Source organism: Rhodotorula graminis (genome assembly GCF_001329695.1).
Source record: "Rhodotorula graminis WP1 unplaced genomic scaffold RHOBAscaffold_11, whole genome shotgun sequence".
Taxonomy (NCBI): Eukaryota; Fungi; Basidiomycota; class Microbotryomycetes; order Sporidiobolales; family Sporidiobolaceae; genus Rhodotorula; species Rhodotorula graminis.
The window spans coordinates 17,303-37,240 of NW_017264938.1; the positions used below are offsets into that span (position 1 = coordinate 17,303).

Genomic DNA, 19,938 nt, shown 5'->3' on the forward strand with positions numbered 1-19,938 from the left:
AACCCTCCCGGTGCAACTGACCAGCTCGACTCGTTGCCGCAGCACGACTTGTACGAGGTCGAGTCGACTAAAGACAGAGAGAAGGAGCGAGAGAGACAGAGAGGAACGGCAAGAAGCGGGCAGGGGAGGAGGACGACCGGACGAAGGCGAGGCGGTAGGCGTGCGGATAGACAGGGATGCAGGCGAGGGTATCGTAGACGACGAGAGGGAGACATGCTGGGGGTGCGAGGGGTTCGTGACGAGGGCGAGAGGACGAGGTGGGCGACGGCGAGACGAAGCTGGCGGAGCGCGACCGGCTCAAGCGCGTGGCGCAGCCGTGCGCCATGCGCTCGCGATCGTGATACGCTTGGCCTGCGAGCATAAAGGAAGACGAGTCAGTCCGAATCGAGGCGTGTCGCGAGAGGGCTCGAGTCTCAAGGGAACTTGGCGACGCACCTGCTCAAGACTGATGCCGGCGAACCTGAGCTCGACGCTCTGCGCGAGCCGGTCCACCTCGTCCTGCTCCTCCTTGACCTCCTCCTTGGCCGCGTTCTGGTCCTCTCCCGCCCCGCCGCCGCCGCCGAGGCCCATCGGCGCGTCGGCGACGCTCATTCCGGCGCCGCCGACGAACGGCTTGAACTCCGAGATGATCTTGCGCGGCGGCGAGCCCGGCGCGCCTCGGCTGCCGCTCAACGCGCCCATCGTGCCGGGCCGAGGAGGAAGGGTCGGGTACAGGATGTCGGACGAGGGACCGCGCATGAAGGACGAGTTGTACCGCGACGCGAGGTACTTGTCGGTGAACCGAGAACCGCGCACCTGGACCGGCGAGAGCAGGAGTCAGTCAAGAGCGCGAAACTCCGTCTTTCCTCCAAAAGGTGAATCTCGACGCACCTTGCGCAAGAGAGGCTTGGCCGACTGCAGGTCGGGCGCGTTGACGAACGTGTCGACGTTATGCCGCGTCTCGTCCGTGTCGCGCTGCGGTCGAGGGCAAACGTGTGAGTCATTGAGGGCGTCTAGAGAGCGCGCCGACGAGACAGAGGCGAGATCTTCGACGCACATGGATCGACTCGAACTTGAGCTGCTTCGTCTCCTCTCCTCGAAGGAGGAGCCGCTCGTGCAGCTCCTTGGCGACGTCGTCGACCGTCTGGAGCCCGGCGTGGATGCGCTCGGCGACGGCCTGGCCGACCTCGTGGATGAGGCGCTCCATCTCGAGGTGCTCGAGCGCCGAGCCGACAATGACGTGCGACAGGAGCGTCGCCGTCGTGAGCGGGACGAGGACGGCCGACGTGATGACAGTGAGGGCGCGGAACCAGTCGAGGCCGAACTGGTAGCCAGACAGCGCGGGCTCGCAGGCGACGACGAACTGCAAGGCGGGCGAGAGGGACGGGAGGGGGGACATGGGTCAGTGTTCGACCGGCTGCGACGGCGTGCGCCGGGTCACAAGAGGGACTTTGAGACGCACGAGAGGAATGCCGGCGGCGGCCATCTGCCTCGCGAGAAGAAGCGGGTCCTCGCCATCGGGCCCTCCTTGCGGGAACCCGTCGCCGTACTGCGCGTGCGGCAAGTCAGGTTTCGGCGCTCGAGCGCCGACAGGACAAAGAGAAGGAGCCACGCACCTCTCCGATACCGTGGCAGGGCGCGTCGGCGATGAGGACGCACATCTTGGACGCCTCGGGCCGCCAGTCGAGCTCCATGGCCGCCTTGATGCCGGCCGTGACGCCTTCAGGCCCGTCGCCGCCGCCGGACGCGTACAGCGACTTGAGCTGCTCCTTCATGGTCGGGACGGACGAGGTGAACGGGAACGACTTGGTGATGTACGAGCTGTGGGCCAAGGGACAGGGACGCCGGTCAGAGGAGGTCGCGCCGGAAACGAGGCTCGAAGGAGCCGTACTTGTCCTGAGGCGGATAGTCGCTATAGGGAGGACGAAGGAATGTCAGGGCTGGCACCAAGGTGCAAAAGGGGAGCGCGACACGGCGCTCTGCCGCCTCGACGAGAGCGAAACGGGGACGCACCGGTACGCGATGAGGCCGATGCGCAGGCAGTCGGCGTTGGGCAAGCTGCCGGAGTGGACGATGTTCTCGCAGATGAGCTCGATGTTCTTGGTTGCGCTCTGCACGAGGGGAGAAGGGCGTCGGGGCACAGTGGGGAGGGAAGAGGGGAGACAAAGTCGCGAGGGGCGGCCGTGTCAGCTCTGGCTCGGGTCGGGCGCAGGGGATCGAGGGATGAAGAGAGTGCTCACAGCGATGTACGAGCCCATGGCTGCGCGGTGCGGAGCGAGAGTGAGCTGTGTGAGGTCATGCGGGCGATGAGCAGCGAGCGGGACTCACAGCCCGTGCAGTCCAGAATGAAGACGACTGCTCGCGCGGCAGCCGCAGTTGTCGGGCATGCACATGGCGGCACATCGAGGTAACGACCGTCCACGGGCGGCGACAGGGAGGGGGGGGAGAAGAGAGGGGGCAAAGAGGTCAGTCATCATCTCGCCAGTCTCGCGTCTGGGCTGAACGCGGGCAGGGGGAGAGGGGACGCACGGTCGAGCTGTCGCTGTGGTGCCTGTGCGGCGAACGCTGCTGGCTGACCCGAGGTGAAGGCGCCTCGTCCTCCTGCCGCACTCGCGCCCGAGCCGGTCGCGATGCCGCCGAGCGCGTCGAGCATTTCCGCGTTCATGGTCGTGGTCGTGCGTGGGAGAAGCGAGGCTCAGGGCGGGGGAGCAAGCGACGAGAGGCGAGGACAAAGGCGAGGAAGAACAAGCTCTCTCGTCCTCGTCCCGCTCGGCGGCGGGGGAAGTGCACAGCCCTCGTGTCCGTGTCTCGCCTTTGCCGCACTCTCTCGACGACGACGACGAGGGACGCAGGCACGACGTGCAATCCAGTCTCGCGCGCTCATGCTCGCCCAATCCCGAGCCACCCGAGAATACCGTGCCCTCCTCCACCTCCCCCTGCGCTTCCTCCGCTCGTCGCCGAGTGCAGCCTCGCCGCGGCCCGCAACCACCACACGGCGCCCACTGCGAGCGTCGCCGTCAATCCCGCCGACGCACACACGTAGAACTGCGTGCGCGTGACCGGGAATCCGAGCAAGGACGACGCCGACGACCGATCGGGCCCGTAAGGGAGCGCCGAGAGTCTGCGTGCAAGGTCGAGAGGTCAGTCACCCGGGCAGAGAGCGGACGAGGCGGACGAGGACGACGCACGGGTGCTGCGCGATGCGCACGATCGTGTGGTACAGGTCGGCGAGCTCGCCTCGCCTGACCGAGACGGCGAGCGGTACTCGCAGCGACAGCTTGCGGCAGTACGTGTCGGGCTGGACCTCGTGCCGCTGCAGAGACGCGAAAAGAGAGAGAGTCAGTGTCTGCAACCGAGAGGGAGTGGCAGAGAGAGGGAGGGAGAGAGACGCGACGTACCTGCTGCGCCAGGTCGAGGTCGCTCTTGGTCGCGACGAACAGGGTCGGGATGTCGTCGAGCTTGTACTGCTGCTGCTCGGCGCGAACATCATCTCGTTGTCAGTGAGAGTCGCATATCACGAGCTCGGCGGGCGACAGAGAGAGAGAGAGAGGACGCACCCGCAGGTTGGACACGTAGCTGAACGAGTTGGTGTCGCTCGAGTCGTAGACGAACACGAGGACGTCGGCGAGCTCGAGCTTCTTCTTGTTGCGCAGCACCTCGGACTCGTACGTCGAGCCGAACTCTTGCAGCTGCAAGGGGGGCAAGGGGCCGTGAGCGTGGCTCGTGCGACGAGGTTCGGGGGCGAGAGGGTGGACGCACGACGAGGTACCGCTCCCCACCGCCCTCTTCGACACAGTTGACGACGCTCTTGCCCTTGCCCCGGCCCGCCGCGGCCGCCTCGGCCGCCGCCAACGCACCCTGCGACCCTGCTCCTCCGGGGCCCGTCGCGCTCGAGCCCTTGGGCCACGTCGCCGCCTTTCCTGCCCTGCCCTGCGCCGCCCATGGATCGTGCCCTGCTCGCGCGCCACCCGCAAAGCCCTTGCCGACGAACGCGCGCAGGAGCGCCGTCTTGCCCGAGCCAGACGCGCCGAGGACGTACGCGAGGAACACGCTGCGCTCGACCGGCGTGCCCTTGCGGCGTGACGGTCGCCGAGGCTTGGTGACCTGGAGCGCGCTCGTTGTCGGCAGAAGCTGGTACGACGGCCCGCCGCCGGTGTCGGTCGACGTCGACGTCGAGGCGAACGGGTTCCGGCGAGTCGAGGTCGAAGCGGCGGGCGTGGAAGGGTGCGAGAGGGTCGACTCGGACACAGAAGAGTGCGGGTAGCCGAGGTAGGCGAGGTACGACAGGGTGACGCGAGGCTCGAGGAGGGTCGTCATCCTGCGGACGGCTCGACGGGGTGATCAGCTTCGAGTTCCGCTGCATCAAGCCCGTGACGGCGCGGCTTAATGAGGACAAGGGGGAACGACACGACTCACGACCACTGCGCCAACCAGCCTTGAAGCGTCACTGCGCCCTCGGGCGTCGTGAGCGTCGTCTCGGGGAAGCTGCCGGCGAGCCACGGGTTGCCCGGCGCGGTCGAGAACAGGTTGTCGAGCTCTGTCGGCGAGAGCGCGCCGTCGCGGTCCTGCCCGAGCGTACGAGAGGGTCAGGACGTGCGCGCAGGTAGGGCGAGGCAAGGGCGAACAGGCGGGACGCACCTGGTCGAACGACTCGAAGATGTCGGTGAAAAACTGGTAGCCCCTCGGGCTCAGCTCGGCCGTGCAGTCACTCGGGACGTCGAACCTGCGTCGACACGGAGGCGTCATTGTCAGGACGAGGTCCTCGAGGGGAGGGCAGGGGAGGCAACAGGGGAAAGGTCGAGGCGACGCACCTCGGGAACAGGAACTCGTCGCGGAGCATGAGGTCCTCGCCGTACCCGAAGCACCGCAGCGCCTTCCACGTCGTCTCGAGGCGGCCCTTCTGGACAAAGTACGTGTGGAGCGCGAGCCAGCCCTCCTCGTTGAGCCCGCCACCCTCGACGCCGCTGCCGTCCGTCATCTGCTCGACGACCTCCTTGACGCCCTCGAGCTCTCTTGCCTGGAGCGGCGCGTCGAACACGAGGCGCTGGAAGTCGTTGAGCTCGTCGGGCGACAGCAGGCCGTCCTTGTCGGCGTCGACGAGGCGGAAGACGCGCGACAGGGCGGCGACGCACGCCGGCTTGAGGACGTGTTGCCGCGTGTCGTACAGGGGTGCAGTCGGATGCAGGACGGCGTTCTGGGCGAAGAAGAAGACCTCGGACACGTTGAGGGGGAGAAGGGCCGAGCACTCGACGCAGGTCTGTGGGCTCGAGTGCAGGTCAGCGTCGGCTCGAGCGAGCGAGACCACCTGCCGAAAGAGCGAAAAGTGGGCGCGCCTCGACCTCCTTGTACTCCTGCATGATGGGCACGATCTCTGCGCACGACGAAAGGGCAACAGTTAGTGGCGGTCCTTCTGTCCACACCGCCGGTTCGCCGAGCCGATCTCGCCTGCGCAGACTCACCGTCCTCGAGCGCCTGGTTCGTCACCTGGCCCTCTCGCAAGTCGATCTTGTTGCCGATGAGGACGACGGGCACGTTGACGCCGAGAGACCGAATGGTGGGCAGCCAGTAGGTGGGCACGCGGTCGAACGAGTTGGGGTTGTCGACAGCATCTGCGACGAGCGGGCCATCGGGGGATTGAGGTGAGGCGGGCAGGGAGAGGGTTGGAGGGAGAGTCAGTCGGTCGTACCTGTAGGGCGGGAACGAGAACGGGAAAGGGGGGGGAGCTCACAGACGATGCCAACGACGTGTGCCTTGCGGATCTCGTTGACGAGGTGGTTGCGGTCTTCTGGTCGAGCTGCGTGCCGGGAACACGTCCGATGTCTCATGGTCAGCTCGGACGAGGGGGCGGGAGAGCACTCGAGGTTGGGCGAGAAGGTGGACGGACGCGAAGTGTCAACGATGACGGTGGTCACGTCGTGGCCCGGGGTGACCGACGGCGGGATCGTGACCTCGGGGAGCACAGTTCGAGGTGCGAGGCGGACAAATGCTTCTCTGGAGGGGCGAGAGGGAAACGTAGTCGAGGCGAAGGTGGGGGAGAGGGGAGGGTGCCGAGGGAGGACGCGGCGAAGGAGGACAAGGGCGGGTCAGTGTGTGATTGCGGGAGGAGGGAGCACGGGCCATGCTCGACGCATTGCGCGGGTCGAACGGGGCTCGGACAAGGGAGAGACGCACTTGATGAGGGCCGAGATGATGGAGCTCTTGCCGGCGCCCTCGTCGCCGACGAGGACGACTCGCACGTCGCGCATGAGTGGCGGTGGGTCGAGCTAGAGTGCAGCAGGTGCTTGTGAGCGCAGCAGGTACGCAGCTCGAGCGAGAGCGGTGGTACGGCGAGGGCCAACCTCTGAGCGCCCTCCGCCTCTCTCTCGCTCTCCGCCCACTCTCTCGCTCGTCGCCATGGTCCAGGGGTTCAAGGCCAAGCCGCCTGCCAACACGCACAAGAACAAGTCGACCACCCAGAAGAAGCAGCAGCCAAAGGACCTCAAGAAGGGAGGCGAGTCCCCCCTCTCCTCCGTCTCATCAGTTGGCGCCTCTCGCACCCTCGACTGACCCTCACAGCCCCTCACAGCCCGCGTGATCGCTCCCAAGAAGGCCGCTGCAGTCTCGGTCGGCGTCGTCCACCGCGTGCGTCCCCGTCTCGCACTCGCCCTCTTCCCCCTTCTCTCTCTCCCCAGCTCATCCAAGCTCACGTCGGCCGTGTTGAACCATCGCAGAAGAACACATCGTCACACGCCACCGGCCTCGAGAAGAACATCGCCGCCCAGGCCCTCTCGCACGGCAAGCTCACCATCATGCGCAAGGCCGCCGAGGAGAAGAAGGCCGCCACCGACAAGGCAAAGGCCAAGTGAACCGCGCCCGGCCCCCTTGCGCCTCGTGTCCGTCGCTCTCTCTTCTCTCTGTTGTACCTCTCCGCGTGTTGTGCAACACCGTCCCGTCCTTGGCGTGCTGCGCGCCCCCGCAGGAGAGCCAGAGAGAGCAAGAGACGGCTTGGAGTGCACATAGTCGCGCACGCTCTCGATCATCTTGCTCTCGAGGCCTGCGTCCCGCACAAGAGCGGGGCGAGAGGCGAGAACGAGGAGGAATCGCGTTCGAGAATGAGGAGCGAGGCCGGTCTCGAGCGCGCACGGTGGCAGTGCCAGCCTCTCTCGTCTTGAACTGCGCTCTCTCTTGCTTGAGCAGCTCTGCAGACATGCTCGACGTGGATACGGAGATAGGCGTCGTCGAAAAGGCGGAAAGGGACGACAGAAAAGAGAGAAAGAAAGAGACAGAGAGAGAGAGAGAGAGAGAGGGTCGCGCCGAGTCGCCCGCTCGCCTTCTGCTCACCGCTCTGCCGCAGCTCTCTCGGTACATCGGTCGCGGACAAAGTCGTTGCAGCTCATCGAGTGCGACGAGAGAGGGGTTGACCGGCCTCACTTGCGCGCCTTGACCCTCCACCCGTCGTCCCACTCCTTGCGCACCTCCACGCCGTACTTGGCGCACGCCTGGCGGCCCAACCTGGCGAGCTCGCTCTGCATCTCCTTGACCGACACCGTGTCCCGCTCGCCGAGGTGCTCGCGCTCGCGGACAAGGAGCTTCGCGTCGTCCTCGGCGCGGCGCACGAGCCCACTCTTGAGCGCACCGGCGACGTTCGACTCGTTGCGCAGGAGCTCGAGGAGGTGGATGGTCTGGAGGAGAGCCGTGTCGTCAGGCGCCGACGAGGGCAGCTCCGTGACCTGCACGGTGCGGCGGCGGATCGTGATGGACGGGTCGGCGACGGTGAAGGACGAGATGGGCACGCGCGAGTGCGGCTGGACGGCCTGAGGGACAAAGAGAGAGTCAGGTCGTCTGAGGCCGTATCTTCGTCGGGTGCAGGATGTCCGAGGGCGGGGGGAGAACACGATGTAAAGAGGAAAGGAAGAGATGGAAGGAAGAGGGGGAGAGAAAGGGAGGGACGCACAGCGGCACGCTCGTCTTCCTCGAGGAGGATCGTACTTCTGGCTCCCTGCTCAGGCGAGATGCCCAGCTCGCGCCACACGCCGGCGAGGTCCTTGACCGTGACGACGTCTTGGCGATAGTCCTCGTCGCGCAGGCCCATCGTCTCGCGCGTGAAGGCGAGCTTGAGGATGTCGCCTTGGTCGACCCTTGGGCGGTAGGCGCCGTCAGGGCCAGTCGATGCCCTCGACGAGACGAGGTCGATGGCGCGAAAGAAGGTGAGCACGTTGTGCGCCCGGGCCGCCGAGTAGACGACGACCTGGACCTCGCGCCCGCGATCGACGCCGGCGTTACCGTCGGCCGAGTGGCGGCGGAAGAGGTACGACAGGAGTGTGCTGAGGTAGGGGCGGACGATAGGGCTGACGCTGCCGCGAGCCGTCCTCTTGGGCCGGTAAAGGAGCGTCTCGTTGTGGGTGAGGACCACGATGAGCGGCTCGGGCTTGACGACCGCGGCCGACGAGACCTTCTCCGACGGTGCCGACGCGACAGCGAGGTAACTAGTCGACCGAAGGTGCGGGTGGCGGGACCGACGGCTCGGTGCGGTTGCGCGGCGGGTCGTTGAGGGAGCCGAGGGCGTGCGAGAGAGACGACGTGTTCATTCTCGCCTGTGAGCGGCTTCTGGCGGTACCAGACGCTGGGTCGAGGATGCTCGAGTCGGCTTGAAGGCAAGAAAAGGTCGGCGAAGGGGGACGAGGGAGGAGGTCGCTGCGAAGGTCAGGCGCAACGGACGAGACCGAGCTCGTCATGAGGCTCAAGACGATGCCGAGGAAGGACCGAGCGCAACGATGCGCAGCTCTGACGCTGGACCAGGGACGCTGGTCGCCGAACGAACCGGCGCAGCGAGAGGAGGTGCGGCGGACAAAACTCCGAGGATCTTGCGCGGAGCAGGGGGGCAGCGGCTGCTTCGAGCAGCGGCGCTCGAGCAGCGCCGCAAAGCGCGGCGAGGACGAAGCCACCGTCCGCGAGCAGAGCGCCTGAGCGAGCCGAGTCTGAGCGTTCGAGCTTCGAGGCGACACGATGTCCCGCGCGCTCTCTCCTGGTCCAGCTGCATCGTAGAGACGCCATGTTTGCACAGCAGACTGTGTCGAGGAAGCGTGTACCCTCGAAAGAGGATGGCGGCAAGAGGCGGCGAGGGTGGACGCGGTCGGGGGAGGACAGGGTTGCAGAGCTCACCTCGGCGCGGGCGGGCCATCTGCGAGGGGGAAGGGACTCGTTGTCAGCTTTACGGCGCCCAGAATGCACCGGCGCTGCACCAAAGAGGAGGGAAGGGCTTCATCGCCGGGGGAAGAGGGGAGGACGGGAGGGGGGGACGCACCTCGACACCCACAACCCGCGCGAGCGCGTCGGCTGGCTTGACGTAGCGCATGATAAGCATAGAGCGGGCAGCGCATGCCTCCACAGCCCAGCAGAGCGTGTGGGAGGCGAGAGAGGGCCCTCCTCCTCCTCCCTCTTCGTCGCGTTCATCCTCTCGCCTTCTCCCACTCTCCGCTGCCGCGAGCTGGCCATGGACGCGTCACGAGTGCACCTGCTGCCCGTGGGCCGAGCCATAGCGCAGCTGTCGCGTCGCTTTCCTCCCCTCGCTCGACGCGCGCGCCCGCCTCCTCGCCGCAGCGACGACAGCTCGCCGCTCGCCGCAGTCGGCGCGCACGGCCTCGAGCTTGCTACGACCAGCTTTGGACGATGCACTCGAGTCTCGAGTGCAGAGCGACCCCTGTCGACTCGCGTTCGAGAGCCCCCCACTTGGTCACTCCCGCTCCCGCACCGCGTCGACGCGTCGTGCTCCTACCAGCCGTCACATTCGGGAGTCGACCAGCCTCGCGCACGCGCAAGAGTGCTTTCAGAGCATTCGTGTGATGGTGGCGAGACGGTCGACCTCGCCCTCTCGCCCTGCCCCCCCTCTCTCTTCCTCCTTCCCACCACTCCCCCTCCCCATACCCTCCCCATCCCCTTGCGACCATGCCTCGTGCTGCCTCGTTCTTCAGCTTTGAGCGTGCTCGCATGCTCGCTGCGCCCTACCCGCTCCTCGAGGGCCCTCGCTTCGCCGTCCGCCAGGCCCACCTCGACCGCAGCTGTGACGAGCGCGACCTCGCCGACCTCGGCCGCCTCCCGCTCCACCCTTGGCTCGTCCACGCCGCCAAGCTCGACTACAAAAAGGTCATGGCGTCGACGGCCACCACCTCGTTCGCCCTCGTCGCCACCTCGACCGCCACGGCCGACCGACGTGACCTCTCGCCTACGCCGCGCCCGCTCAAGCGCAAGGCCGACGACACGGACGGCGCTTTTGTCGCCGACATGACGCTGCCGGAGAAGCGGTGCCGGTACGTCCTCCTTTTCCCTTTCTTCCCCCTCCTCCTCCTCCTCCCGACCCGACTGCACCCCGCCTCCGCTCGGCTCGACGCCGATCAGCGAGTCCCGACTCCTGACACTCTTCCCGACTCGCGCAGGCTGACCAAGGAGCAGTACATCTGCCGCATCGCCAAGGGCTACAACCGCGAGATCACCTCGGACGACGAGGAGAAGACGAAGCTCGCCGTCGCCCTGGCCCGCTTCCACGAGCTGTGCGTCGGCCTCTCCTCCTCCTGCCCGCCCAAGTTCGCCACCAGACTGACCCCTCGTCTGCCTCTCCTGCAGCTGCGCGATCGACGAGATCCTCAAGGCGAAGAAGAAGGAGCGCCAGGCCGCCGTCACCTCGGCCCTCGTCGACCACCTCAAGGGCCTCGAGGACTGCTACCTCCTGCTGTGCGTCTCTTTCTCTCTCTCTTCCCCGCCTTTCTTTCATCGTGACTGCTCCCTGACGACCGACTGTCCTGCAGCGCCAAGGACTCGGGCGAGCTCGACGCTGCCCCGCTCAAGGTCGAGCCGGCCAAGCCCAAGAAGAAGACGTCGCCGTGCGTCGCCTCCCTCCTCTCTGTCGGCCTCTCGCACACACGCAGAACGTGAACTGACCTTCTCCCTCTCTCCTGTCGCAGGTCGGCCAGCCCGTCGATGCGCCGCTCGACCGAGGAGCTCTTCCCGGACGACGAGTACGTCCCCGACGACCTCGCCGACAAGTTCATGACGCCGGCCGAGATCCGCCGCTCGCTCCGCATCGCTGCACGCGCCGAGCACCTCGGCAACGAGGCGTGGGCCGACCTCTCGGACTCGGACGACTCGGACGACTCGGACGACTCGAACGAGGACGACGTCGACGTGCTCGTCCTGTCGGACGACGAGGACGTCAAGCCGGTCGTCGCGCGCCCGCAGTTGCCCGAGCGTCGCCACAAGCGCAAGACGTACGAGGAGCCGATCGTGCTCTCGGACGACGACGAGCCGGCGGCGCCCGCCAACAAGCGCGCGAGGTGCGTCCCTTCTCGCCTCTCTCTCTCTCTTTCTCTTCTCGACTCGACCCTGACATTGCTTCTTCCCGGACTACAGGACGTAGTTGTTCAAGCAGTGCCCGATCGACCAATTCAGCAAGGTGCGCCCTCCCCTGTCCCTCTCTCCTTCTCGCTCGAGACCCAGACTGACCCTCTCTCTCGTCGTGGCACTCGCAGCTCGACCTCACCAAGCTCATCCACAACATCATCCCGATCGACTCGACGACCAGCACCACCGCCGCAAGAACCACCGACAACCCGTCGACCTTTGTCTCGCCGTACCCGTCGTGCAGTGCCGGCTCCTTTCTTTCGACGAGGCGCCGCGACCGTCCTGGTGCGCTCGCTCTCCTTCACTCCCTCGGTCTCGCCGGCCCCGACTGACCCTCTCTGTTTCGTCCTCGCAGCCCTCGCGCACGACGCCGTTCGACCGCCTTTGCTGTGCAGACCCTCGAGCACCGTCTCGGGTTCGCCAGCTCCACCTCGACCACCTTCTCGGTCTCGCGGCAAGATCCTTGACCAAGGGCCTGCTTGCCTTTCGTCGTCGTCCTCGTTGTGCCGTGCGGGCCGCCGCACGGTCCTCCTTCTTCTTCGTCAGGGTGCCGCGACCGTCCTGGTGCGTCGAATCTTCCCTCCTCTCGCCCTCGAGCCACTCTCGGCCACGTGGCCTGACTCTCTCTCTCTCCTCCTCGTGCCCCTGCAGCTCCTCAGCACGACGCCGTTCGACCATCCTCGCCGTGCAGACCCTCGAGGCTCGCCTCGGGTTCGCCGGCCTTTCCTCGTCTCGACCTTTTCTTGCGACACGGCGTGCTCTCTCTATTATGTCCTGATTGCGAATGCCAGAGCCTGATCCACCTGCCTCGAGCCCGACGTCGAGAGAGAAAGAGAAAGGTGAGCGGCCTTCTCAAGTCGAGAGCGCGCGAGACGAGCTGGCGATGGCGTGGCGGCGTCTCCCGCACTCCTGTCTGGCGTAGATGACCAACCTCACAGCTTCTTGAGTCGCCATGCTGGACCTGCAGGAGACAGGCGATGGCTCGTCCTGCAGCTTCAAGCTCCCGGCCGCCCCGGTCGCCGCTCGAGCTCGTACGGCTCGGCTCCGCAGCCTTTCGTCAATGCCAGCAAGCGAGTAGAGCGGGCCCAAGTTCTCAGAGAGGCCAACAAAAGAGAGAGCGAGAGAGAGACGGTAGAAGGTCGCCGAGGACCGTGCGCTTGAGAAGGTCGCTCTCCTGAGCCGCCAAAGGGTTTCTCTCTCTCGAGCCGCAGCGAGGACGAGAAACGGCACGATTGTTACAACAACGACATCTGCCGAGGATCACGGTCTACTTGTGCAACAGGGTTCGACTCAATCTAGCGATTTGCCAAGCAGCATCCTCCTCTTCTCCGCCTCGCCCAAACCCGACCCTGCCCGCCGCACCGGCCGGTGCCGGCCGAACGCGTTCGAGTCCTTGCCCGGAAGAGTGATGGATAGCGAGCCCATCGAGGCGAACGTCGAGTCGATGTCGGCGACGAACGACAGCTCTCGCTCCGAGTAGGACGAGGTCGAGGGGGTCGAGGTCGACGACGGACGGGTCGTGCTCGAACGCGAGTCGTAGGACGGTCGACCATGAGGCGAGGAGGGCTGCACGAGTCGCTGGAAGGGTCAGGTCGAGCGCGAGGCGCACAGGAGGCGAGGAAGGGAGGACGCACCTGGTCCACCGAGCCCGGCAGTCGGCCGTCTCGCGCACTCGGCGCAAGACGCTGCGCCTCGTTGGCAGCGCCCATGTCCTCCGGCTCCTCCGTGAGAGCGCCTCGAGCGAGCCCGAGAGACCGGCTCCCGGTCGACTCTGCCGCCTCGCTCGACGTCGTCTCCTTCGACCCGCGCGAGGCGCCTCGCGGGTACGACCCCTCGCGGTCCTCCCGCTCTGGGTAGATGAGCCCGACGACGCCGAGGTCGAAAGGGAGGTGCTCGCCTCCTGGCGTGCGCGCGAACTCGCCGTTCATCGGGAGGTCGTGCAGCTCGCCGTCGAACGGGTCGAACGAGGTCGAGCGAGGGATGGCGTTGTACGGGGTCGCAGCAGGACGAGGCGGGCGCTCGAGCTCGTCGTCGCGGTCCTGGGCGGGCGCCTCCACGGGCCTGACCGCCTCGGGGAGAGGAGGCGGCCCGGCCGGGTTGGCGTTCGCCGCATCGACGCTCCCAAAGTGCTGGGTGCGTGACTTGACAAACTTCATGCGCTTGCGCACCGACGCCGTGACGGCCTGCTTGGCGGCGGACCGAGCGTCGGCCATGGGCAGGCGGCGGTGCGTCTTGGATAGGAGCTGGCCGAGGAGCTGGCCTTTTTGCTGCCACACCGAGCGGATCATGTCTGCGGGCGGCATAGGCTCTGAGTCAGTGGTTGCTTGACGAGGCGCATTGAGCGCGAGTCGAGGAGAGAGAGAAGAGGAGAGACGCACCGCGCTTGAGCTGGTCGAGGAGGTCGAGGAACGACCACGTCTTGGACCGGTACTGGATCAAGGGCGTCTTGTAGGTGATGTTGTAGATGTTGGGCAGGCTCGACTTGTCCTCCTTCTCGCTCTGTAGGTCACAGAATGAAGGGTCAGTCAGAGGGAGAGGGAAAGAGGCAGAGGGAGAGGGACGGACCCGATACGTGAGGCAGAGCAGGGTCGACGAGATCTCGACAAAGATGAACGTGTGGTTCGAGGCGGCGCGCCGGCGCATCTCGTCGGCGTCGAGACCCTCCTCGCGAGCGTCCGACACGAGCATGTCGGCCGAGACGGCTTTGCGCAGGCGGTGCTCGGCGCTGCGGATCGACGCGCTCGACGACGCGAGGGCGCGGTCGCTGCCGGTGCTGCTCGTGGCGCCGAGGCTCGTGCTACTCGCGTAGCTTTTGCGCGGCGCCGTGAACGAGTCGACCGAGCGTTTGGCCTGCGCGTTCAGGCCCGGGACGTTGAGCGACGACGAGGACCTGCTGACGTCGGGCGACGCCTTGTCCCGCCGACGACCGTCGCCGTGAGCGTCGCCGTCGACGTCGTCGGCCTTGTTGTATCGGTCGGTCGAGAAGACGTAGTCGAGGATGCGGCGACCGACGGCGTGCTCGAGTTGGAGGCGGACCGGGTGCAGGTGGAGCTCGAAGCGCTCGATGATCGAGATGCCGCCGACAGGTGCGAGCGAGTTCCACAGGACGGCGCAGAAGACGTCCATCTGGGCGAGGCGGTTGTTGGACGCGTCGCCCGTGTCGGCCTTGGCGATGATCTCGGCAAAGATCTGCTCGGGGCTGCTGTTGAGCGCCCTCAGGTCCTTGATGACCATGCGGTTCGACGCCGAGCCGTCCTGCTTCGAGACCCACGAGTACTCGGCGCCGATGACCGAGAACTTGGCGAACGGGATGTCGGCCTGGTCAAGCATGTGCCACGTGAGCTCGGCGGCGCGCGCCTCGAGCTGGAGGCCGACGCTCTTGCTCGACGACGACTTGGCGCCGTTCGAGTCCTGGGCGCGCGTGAAGGCCTCGACGACGAGGCTGAGCTCGCTCGCGAGCCGGAACGCCTCGGCCCGCTCGAGGAAGAGCTGGACGCGGCCGGCGTCGTCGAGCTCGTCGAGGTGGACCTGGAACTCGTGCGCGGCGCCGATGAGGCGGCGGATGTGCTGCTGCAGCTGCCCGACCGTGTCCATGACGGCGTCGAGGTTGGAGAAGTCGCGCGTGAAGACGAGCGACTCGACCTTTGAGTTGCGCGACTTGCGCAGCGGGTCGCTGTACAGGATCAGGTCGGTGACGACGTTGTAGATGGCCGCAAAGTGCTCCGGGTTGGCCGACAGCGAGAACTTGTCGGCCTCGAACGACAGGCGGTCGGTCGACGTGTGAAAGTGGCTCTCGCGAGGCGAGCTCGACGCGAGGCTGCCGTGCTCGCGCTTCGAGCTGAGGCGCAGCTGGTTGAACTTGTCGTAGCGCATGGCGGCCGACGTGCGCGACACGACGCGGTCGAACCCCCACGGCTCGACGCGCAGGTCGACGAGCGTCTCGAGCGGGACGAACGACTGGGCGAAGCGGCGCTCGGCTCGCGCGACGTGCTGCCGAGGGTAGAACACCTGCAGGCCGTCGAGGCGGGCGAACGTCTGGTTGAGCACCTCGGCGTTGACCGGGTCGTCGACGATGCGCGTGTCGATGATCTCAAACACCTTGACCTGGGCGCGAAAGGCGGCGATGACGAGGGTCGACTTGTCGTCGACGTCGCTCTGGAGCGACACTTGGGGCTTGGTGAACACGCACAGGTGGCCCGAGGTGGCGTCGTACGCCTCGGGGAGCGCCTCGGCGGCGGCGTACGGGTCGACGTCGAGGTGGTCGCCGAACCGGTGGCGCCCGTCGTCGGCCTCGTCCTCCTCGTTGACGGCCCACGAGCTGCCCTTCTTGATGAGGTCGTCGAGGAGGCGGTTGGTCTCGTCCGAGTCGTGAAAGGGCCCGGTGCGCTTGGCCGACATGGACCCGCCGGGCGTGCCCGTGCGCGTCGACTTGCGGCGCGACATGTTGTCGCGCTTCGTCTTGCGCTCATGCTGCTTGGCGAGGTCGCGGATGAACCGCAGGACGTTGGCCGACGCGTGGTACAGGAAGCCCTTGCGGTCGCGGTGCGAGTAGTAGTACTTGAGGAGGACCTCGCGCGTCGCGTTCGACACCTGGACCGTCGGCGAGTGGACCATGTAGCGGTTCTCCCACTGGCCCCACTCCTCGTAGAGCGTGTTGGTCAGGTGCGGGAAGGCGGCCGTGTCGCACGAGTCCTCGTGCACGCCGCTCGACGGCGTCGGCGGCGGGCGGTGCTGGTACTGGTACTGGTGCGGGTGCGGGTCCTGCTGCCCGTCCTGCTGCTCGCGGTGGTTGGCCTCGACGTGCGCGTCGTGATAGGGGGCCGAGGAGGGCTGCGCCTCGTCGCGAATCTGGCTCAGGCGCTCGATGACCGACTGGACCGCCTTGATGCGGAGCTCGATCTCGCCGATGACGGTCGCGCTCTTGGACGCCGCGAGCTGCAGAGAGGACGGCTCAAGCACCATGTCAGTACGCGCAGGCGATGGTGCGCAGAGGAGGACAAGCTCGACGCACCTGAGTCTTGAGCTCTCGCAGGCGCTCCTCGGCCTCCTCGATGTGGACCGAGACGGTGTCTGCCGAGGGAGAGAACGTCAGTCGCGTTCACTGTCTGCGTCACGACGTCCTTGAGGAGAGGGAGAGAGGGAGAGAGGGAGACGCACCTGTTGCGCGACCCATGAGGCACGTGTGCGAGAACTCGTTGCCGAACTTGGTCTTGGGCTTCTCGGGCGGCGTCGACGCCTCGAGGCCGTCGCCCGACTCGTCGTCGTCGCCGTCCTTGGTCGGCGCCGAGTCCTTGTGCCGGTAGTACGTGAAGCGCGGGCAGACCATGAACGGCAAGATGCGGAGCCGAGGCTCGCCGTGGCCGTCGTCGACCGGCATCGTGTACATCGAGTCGTGAAAGTCGTTGAGGTTGACCCACTCGCGGTCCTCGGGGCGCACCGTGTAGTCGTCGTCGTTGGCCGCCGGGATCGGGGTCGACGCCTCGTCGTCGGCGTTGGCGTCGGCGGGCGCGACGTCGGCCTTGAGCGGCTCGGAGAAGATGGCCGTGATCGTGCGCAGGTCGAGCCCGTCGAGGTCGATCTCGGCCATGTAGAACGCCTTGTGCTTGACCGTCTTGGACTCGGACATCTCGGGGCGGCGGATGACCATCTCCTGGGTGCGCTGGTGCAGGTCGACGTTGAACCGGCCGATCTTGCCCTTCATGCCGAGGACGGTCGTCTCGCCGCGCTCCCACTCGGCCCAGGTCTCTTGGCGGTACGTGTGCGAGATGAAGAGAGGCGCGAGCGAGAACCGGTACTTGATCGTCGCCGTGTGGCGGCCAAACTTGGGCGACGGCGCCTGGACCGACGGGAAGAGGCGACCTTGGCGCACGGGGAGCGACATGCAGCCGTCGAACAGCTTCCACCACCGGTGAAAGTGCGTCATGGCGTGCGGCGAGAAGTGGAAGCTGTTGTAGCCGTCGTTGCCCGAGTACTGGACGTCGGCGGCGTCGGGTTCTTGGTCGCGACCGGGAAGGCGCAGGTTGGCGGGCGACGTGAGCGAGATCGAGAAGTGGATAAAGTCGGAGCGGAACCCGGCGAACGAGTCGACAATCTGCACGCGCACGACGGTGTCAGAGAGCTGTCGCCGAGGGAGAAAAGACACAGAGAGGGAGAGGGAAAGAAAGAGGGGACGCACCTCGCCGAGGGGCCCGACCGCGGCCGACGTCTTGGTGTGGACCTTCCAGTGCGGGATAAAGTCGAAGCGGCGACACTGGCGGTGGAAGGTCGGGAGGCCGAGGCACGCCGGCTTGTCGCACTCGCCGTCTCGACAGGTGTGCTCGAGGCGGACGGCCATGCCCCACCGCACGCCGTTGATGCACTTGGCGCACACCTTGAGCCAGTACTCGATGTCGTCCTCGTCGCCCGACGTGTCGGTCGCCGTGTCGTACCCGGTGGCGGCGTCGAGATCGTCGTCGCCGTCGCCGAGCGTCGAGGCGGCGTAGGCCGACCCGCCGGCGGCGCTGTCGGCGCTCTGCGCGTCGTCGGCGTCGCTGTCGGCGACGTCCGAGTCGAGCGAGTCGCTCGAGAAGCTGCCCGTCGCGGCCGAGTCGATGTACTCGCGCAGGTTGGGGATCCCGAGCACGTACTTGTCGCTCGAGACCTGGAAGAACTCGCGGTCCGGGTTGTCGTGCCCGAGGCGGAGCTCGACGTTGCCCTTCCACGCCTTGGCGAACCCGGCGCCGAAGCCCGTGAGCGCGTACGGGTCGCGCGAGCCCTTGAGGTGGAAGATGACCGACGCGACTGGGCCGGGGCAGACGAGGCGGATGCGCCAATGGAGCTGGAGGCGGATCTTGTCCCAGAAGCCGATGCGGTCCGACGGGTCCGGGCTCGCCTTGCTGAGCGTGTCGAACACTCGGGCGACGTCCTGGATGGCGGGCTGCATCGAGTTGCCCCAGCCGAACCGCAAAGGTTCGGCCGAGCGGATCTTGATGACGGGCGACGCGTACGTCTTGGTCGGCATGGCCGAGCGCGGGACGACGATGGCGTACGGCGCGCCCTGGCCCTCGAACACGTGCTGCGGGATGATGGCGCACGGGACCCGGCGCACCGACTCGAGCCCGCCGACCTCCTCGCCGACGACGAGGTCCGACTCGCACGTCCAGCTCGGCTGCCCGGGCCGGCCGCTGCGCGGGACGTGCAGGACGGGGAGCGGATAGTCGCGGAGCTGGAACCGCGCCTCGGACATGGTCCACGAAAAGTGGACCGGGACGAGGAGCGAGAAGACGGTGTCGCGCGGCAGGCCCTTGCCGACGTCGTGCAGGAACGTCTTGAGGCCCTCGTCGCCCTCGGGACCGGCGAACGACGGCTTGGAGATGACGAACGACAGGTCGTGGAACGTGCCGCGAGCGAGAGGCGCCGACTTGCTGACGGGCAGGAGCTCGATCGGGAGGCGCTTGTTGGCCATCACGTTGCGGTCGGTGACGCCGTACAGCCGACGCGCGAGCGCCTCCTCGCGGCGCGCCTGCTCGGCCGACGCGTTCCGGATGCGCTTGACCCAGTGCGACGAGTTGTACTTGCGCAGGGCCCGCTCGGCCTCGGCGACGCCGACCGTGTGGCGCGCGCTCACCTTGGGCTTGGCGCTCGCGGCGAACGACTGGTCGTCCTCGCTGTCGCCGTCGCCCTCGTCGTCGGTCGCACGCGAGCCGTCGCCGCTGTTGCCCGCCGCCTCGGCGCGCCGGATCGCGTCGACCTTGTCGTCGAACGCCTTGCGGCGCTCGATACGGGCGAGCTGCTCCTCGTACCCGGCGCGCCAGATGATGTTGAGCTTGGTCTCGAACGGGTCGTCCTGCAGCTCGAGGGCGAAGAGGCCGACACGCAGCTCGATCTGCGGGAGGCGCTTGGCCTGCTCAGGACCGGGCTCGATGACGACGCGCGTGCCGCCCTTGACGTGCTCGTACACGAGCTGCTTGGTCGCCTTGACGAGGCTCGCCGTGTTGTCGACGATGCGCGAGAAGACGTAGCGGAACGGGATCCGCAAGCGCGCCGTCTCGGACGACAACGACAGGACGAACGGGTGGTAGCCCTTGTTGCTCGAGTCGGGCCGCACGCGAAACTCGCTCTTGCGCAGCGACACGATGTCCTCCCATTTGCCCGGGACGGTCGGGCTCTGGCCGGCGAGGATGGCCTTCTCAAACCCGAGGGTCAGGCCCGACGCCGCCGTGTGCGAGAACAGGATGCGGTGGAAGTTGATGAACAGGTGCGTGTCGTGCGGCAACGTCGGGAACAGGTGCAGGTCCTTGATCTCGCCGCTCGCGCGCAGTAGCGGTCGAGGACGACGAGGCTTGTGGCCTTTGGCGGCGGCGGCGGCGGCGGCGGCGGCGGCGGAGGAGGACGACGTGCCCTCGCGCTCGGGCGCATCGACGGCGGACGCAGGGCGGAGCGACCGGAGCGACGAGATGGCCATGAGGCACAGGTAGATGCTGAACAGCTCGATGCGCATCGTCGCGAGCCTCGACTCGACGAGGATCGTGATGTCGTCGAGCGGCGCGTCGTCGGCCTTGTCGGGCTCGTCGCCGTGGTCGATGTCGCCCGCGACGACCTCGACGG

The 19,938-nt window shown here is 67.0% G+C and overlaps 6 protein-coding genes across 6 annotated transcripts; 2 read left to right on the forward strand and 4 right to left on the reverse strand.

Moving 5' to 3' along the window:
• Positions 1-12: 12 nt before the first annotated feature.
• RHOBADRAFT_54985 (uncharacterized protein) lies at positions 13-2,644 on the reverse strand (the record flags this gene model as incomplete). The annotated part of the gene is made up of 11 exons (XM_018417599.1): positions 13-351; positions 436-795; positions 871-954; positions 1,037-1,342; positions 1,442-1,528; positions 1,596-1,802; positions 1,873-1,891; positions 1,993-2,090; positions 2,220-2,239; positions 2,308-2,334; positions 2,509-2,644. The coding sequence occupies 11 exons, from the start codon at positions 2,642-2,644 to the stop codon at positions 298-300; spliced, it is 1,398 nt and encodes a 465-aa protein (XP_018269251.1). The 3' UTR covers positions 13-297.
• A 180-nt stretch (positions 2,645-2,824) lies between these two features.
• On the reverse strand, positions 2,825-6,300 carry RHOBADRAFT_54986 (uncharacterized protein). Its single transcript, XM_018417600.1, has 13 exons — positions 6,151-6,300; positions 5,864-5,970; positions 5,708-5,773; positions 5,439-5,588; positions 5,313-5,350; positions 4,791-5,236; positions 4,618-4,702; positions 4,396-4,544; positions 3,739-4,297; positions 3,537-3,668; positions 3,378-3,449; positions 3,168-3,292; positions 2,825-3,100 (listed from the first exon to the last, which is right to left on the reverse strand). Exons 1-13 carry the CDS (start codon positions 6,222-6,224, stop codon positions 2,860-2,862), a joined length of 2,244 nt encoding a protein of 747 aa, XP_018269252.1. The 5' UTR covers positions 6,225-6,300; the 3' UTR covers positions 2,825-2,859.
• On the forward strand, positions 6,153-6,921 carry RHOBADRAFT_65402 (uncharacterized protein). Its single transcript, XM_018418700.1, has 3 exons — positions 6,153-6,469; positions 6,545-6,600; positions 6,690-6,921. Exons 1-3 carry the CDS (start codon positions 6,373-6,375, stop codon positions 6,822-6,824), a joined length of 288 nt encoding a protein of 95 aa, XP_018269253.1. The 5' UTR covers positions 6,153-6,372; the 3' UTR covers positions 6,825-6,921.
• A 464-nt stretch (positions 6,922-7,385) lies between these two features.
• RHOBADRAFT_45772 (uncharacterized protein) lies at positions 7,386-8,546 on the reverse strand (the record flags this gene model as incomplete). The annotated part of the gene is made up of 3 exons (XM_018414661.1): positions 7,386-7,772; positions 7,913-8,386; positions 8,454-8,546. The coding sequence occupies 3 exons, from the start codon at positions 8,544-8,546 to the stop codon at positions 7,386-7,388; spliced, it is 954 nt and encodes a 317-aa protein (XP_018269254.1).
• Positions 8,547-9,903: 1,357 nt separating this feature from the next.
• RHOBADRAFT_45773 (uncharacterized protein) lies at positions 9,904-11,819 on the forward strand (the record flags this gene model as incomplete). Its single annotated transcript, XM_018414662.1, has 8 exons — positions 9,904-10,265; positions 10,392-10,505; positions 10,579-10,686; positions 10,761-10,835; positions 10,917-11,289; positions 11,369-11,404; positions 11,481-11,590; positions 11,708-11,819. 8 exons carry the CDS (start codon positions 9,904-9,906, stop codon positions 11,817-11,819), a joined length of 1,290 nt encoding a protein of 429 aa, XP_018269255.1.
• Positions 11,820-12,587: 768 nt separating this feature from the next.
• RHOBADRAFT_54988 (uncharacterized protein) lies at positions 12,588-19,930 on the reverse strand (the record flags this gene model as incomplete). The annotated part of the gene is made up of 8 exons (XM_018417601.1): positions 17,528-19,930; positions 16,510-17,443; positions 16,364-16,422; positions 13,918-16,287; positions 13,731-13,851; positions 12,987-13,642; positions 12,715-12,918; positions 12,588-12,602 (listed from the first exon to the last, which is right to left on the reverse strand). The coding sequence occupies exons 1-8, from the start codon at positions 19,829-19,831 to the stop codon at positions 12,588-12,590; spliced, it is 6,663 nt and encodes a 2,220-aa protein (XP_018269256.1). The 5' UTR covers positions 19,832-19,930.
• Between the last annotated feature and the right edge of the window lie 8 nt (positions 19,931-19,938).

What these genes read in the sequence shown, in the direction of transcription:
- RHOBADRAFT_54986 (XM_018417600.1), bottom strand. Translation starts at nt 6,224, where the DNA reads ATGCGCGACGTGCGAGTCGTCCTCGTCGGCGACGAGGGCGCCGGCAAG. An exon ending in GACGAGTTCCTGTTCCCGAG is followed by an intron (nt 4,703 to 4,790) that starts GTGCGTCGCCTC and finishes GTGTCGACGCAG; the next exon opens with GTTCGACGTCCCGAGTGACT. An exon ending in ACCTCGACCTGGCGCAGCAG is followed by an intron (nt 3,293 to 3,377) that starts GTACGTCGCGTC and finishes GCGTCTCTGCAG; the next exon opens with CGGCACGAGGTCCAGCCCGA.
- RHOBADRAFT_65402 (XM_018418700.1), top strand. Translation starts at nt 6,373, where the DNA reads ATGGTCCAGGGGTTCAAGGCCAAGCCGCCTGCCAACACGCACAAGAAC. An exon ending in AAAGGACCTCAAGAAGGGAG is followed by an intron (nt 6,470 to 6,544) that starts GCGAGTCCCCCC and finishes AGCCCCTCACAG; the next exon opens with CCCGCGTGATCGCTCCCAAG. An exon ending in CGGTCGGCGTCGTCCACCGC is followed by an intron (nt 6,601 to 6,689) that starts GTGCGTCCCCGT and finishes GAACCATCGCAG; the next exon opens with AAGAACACATCGTCACACGC.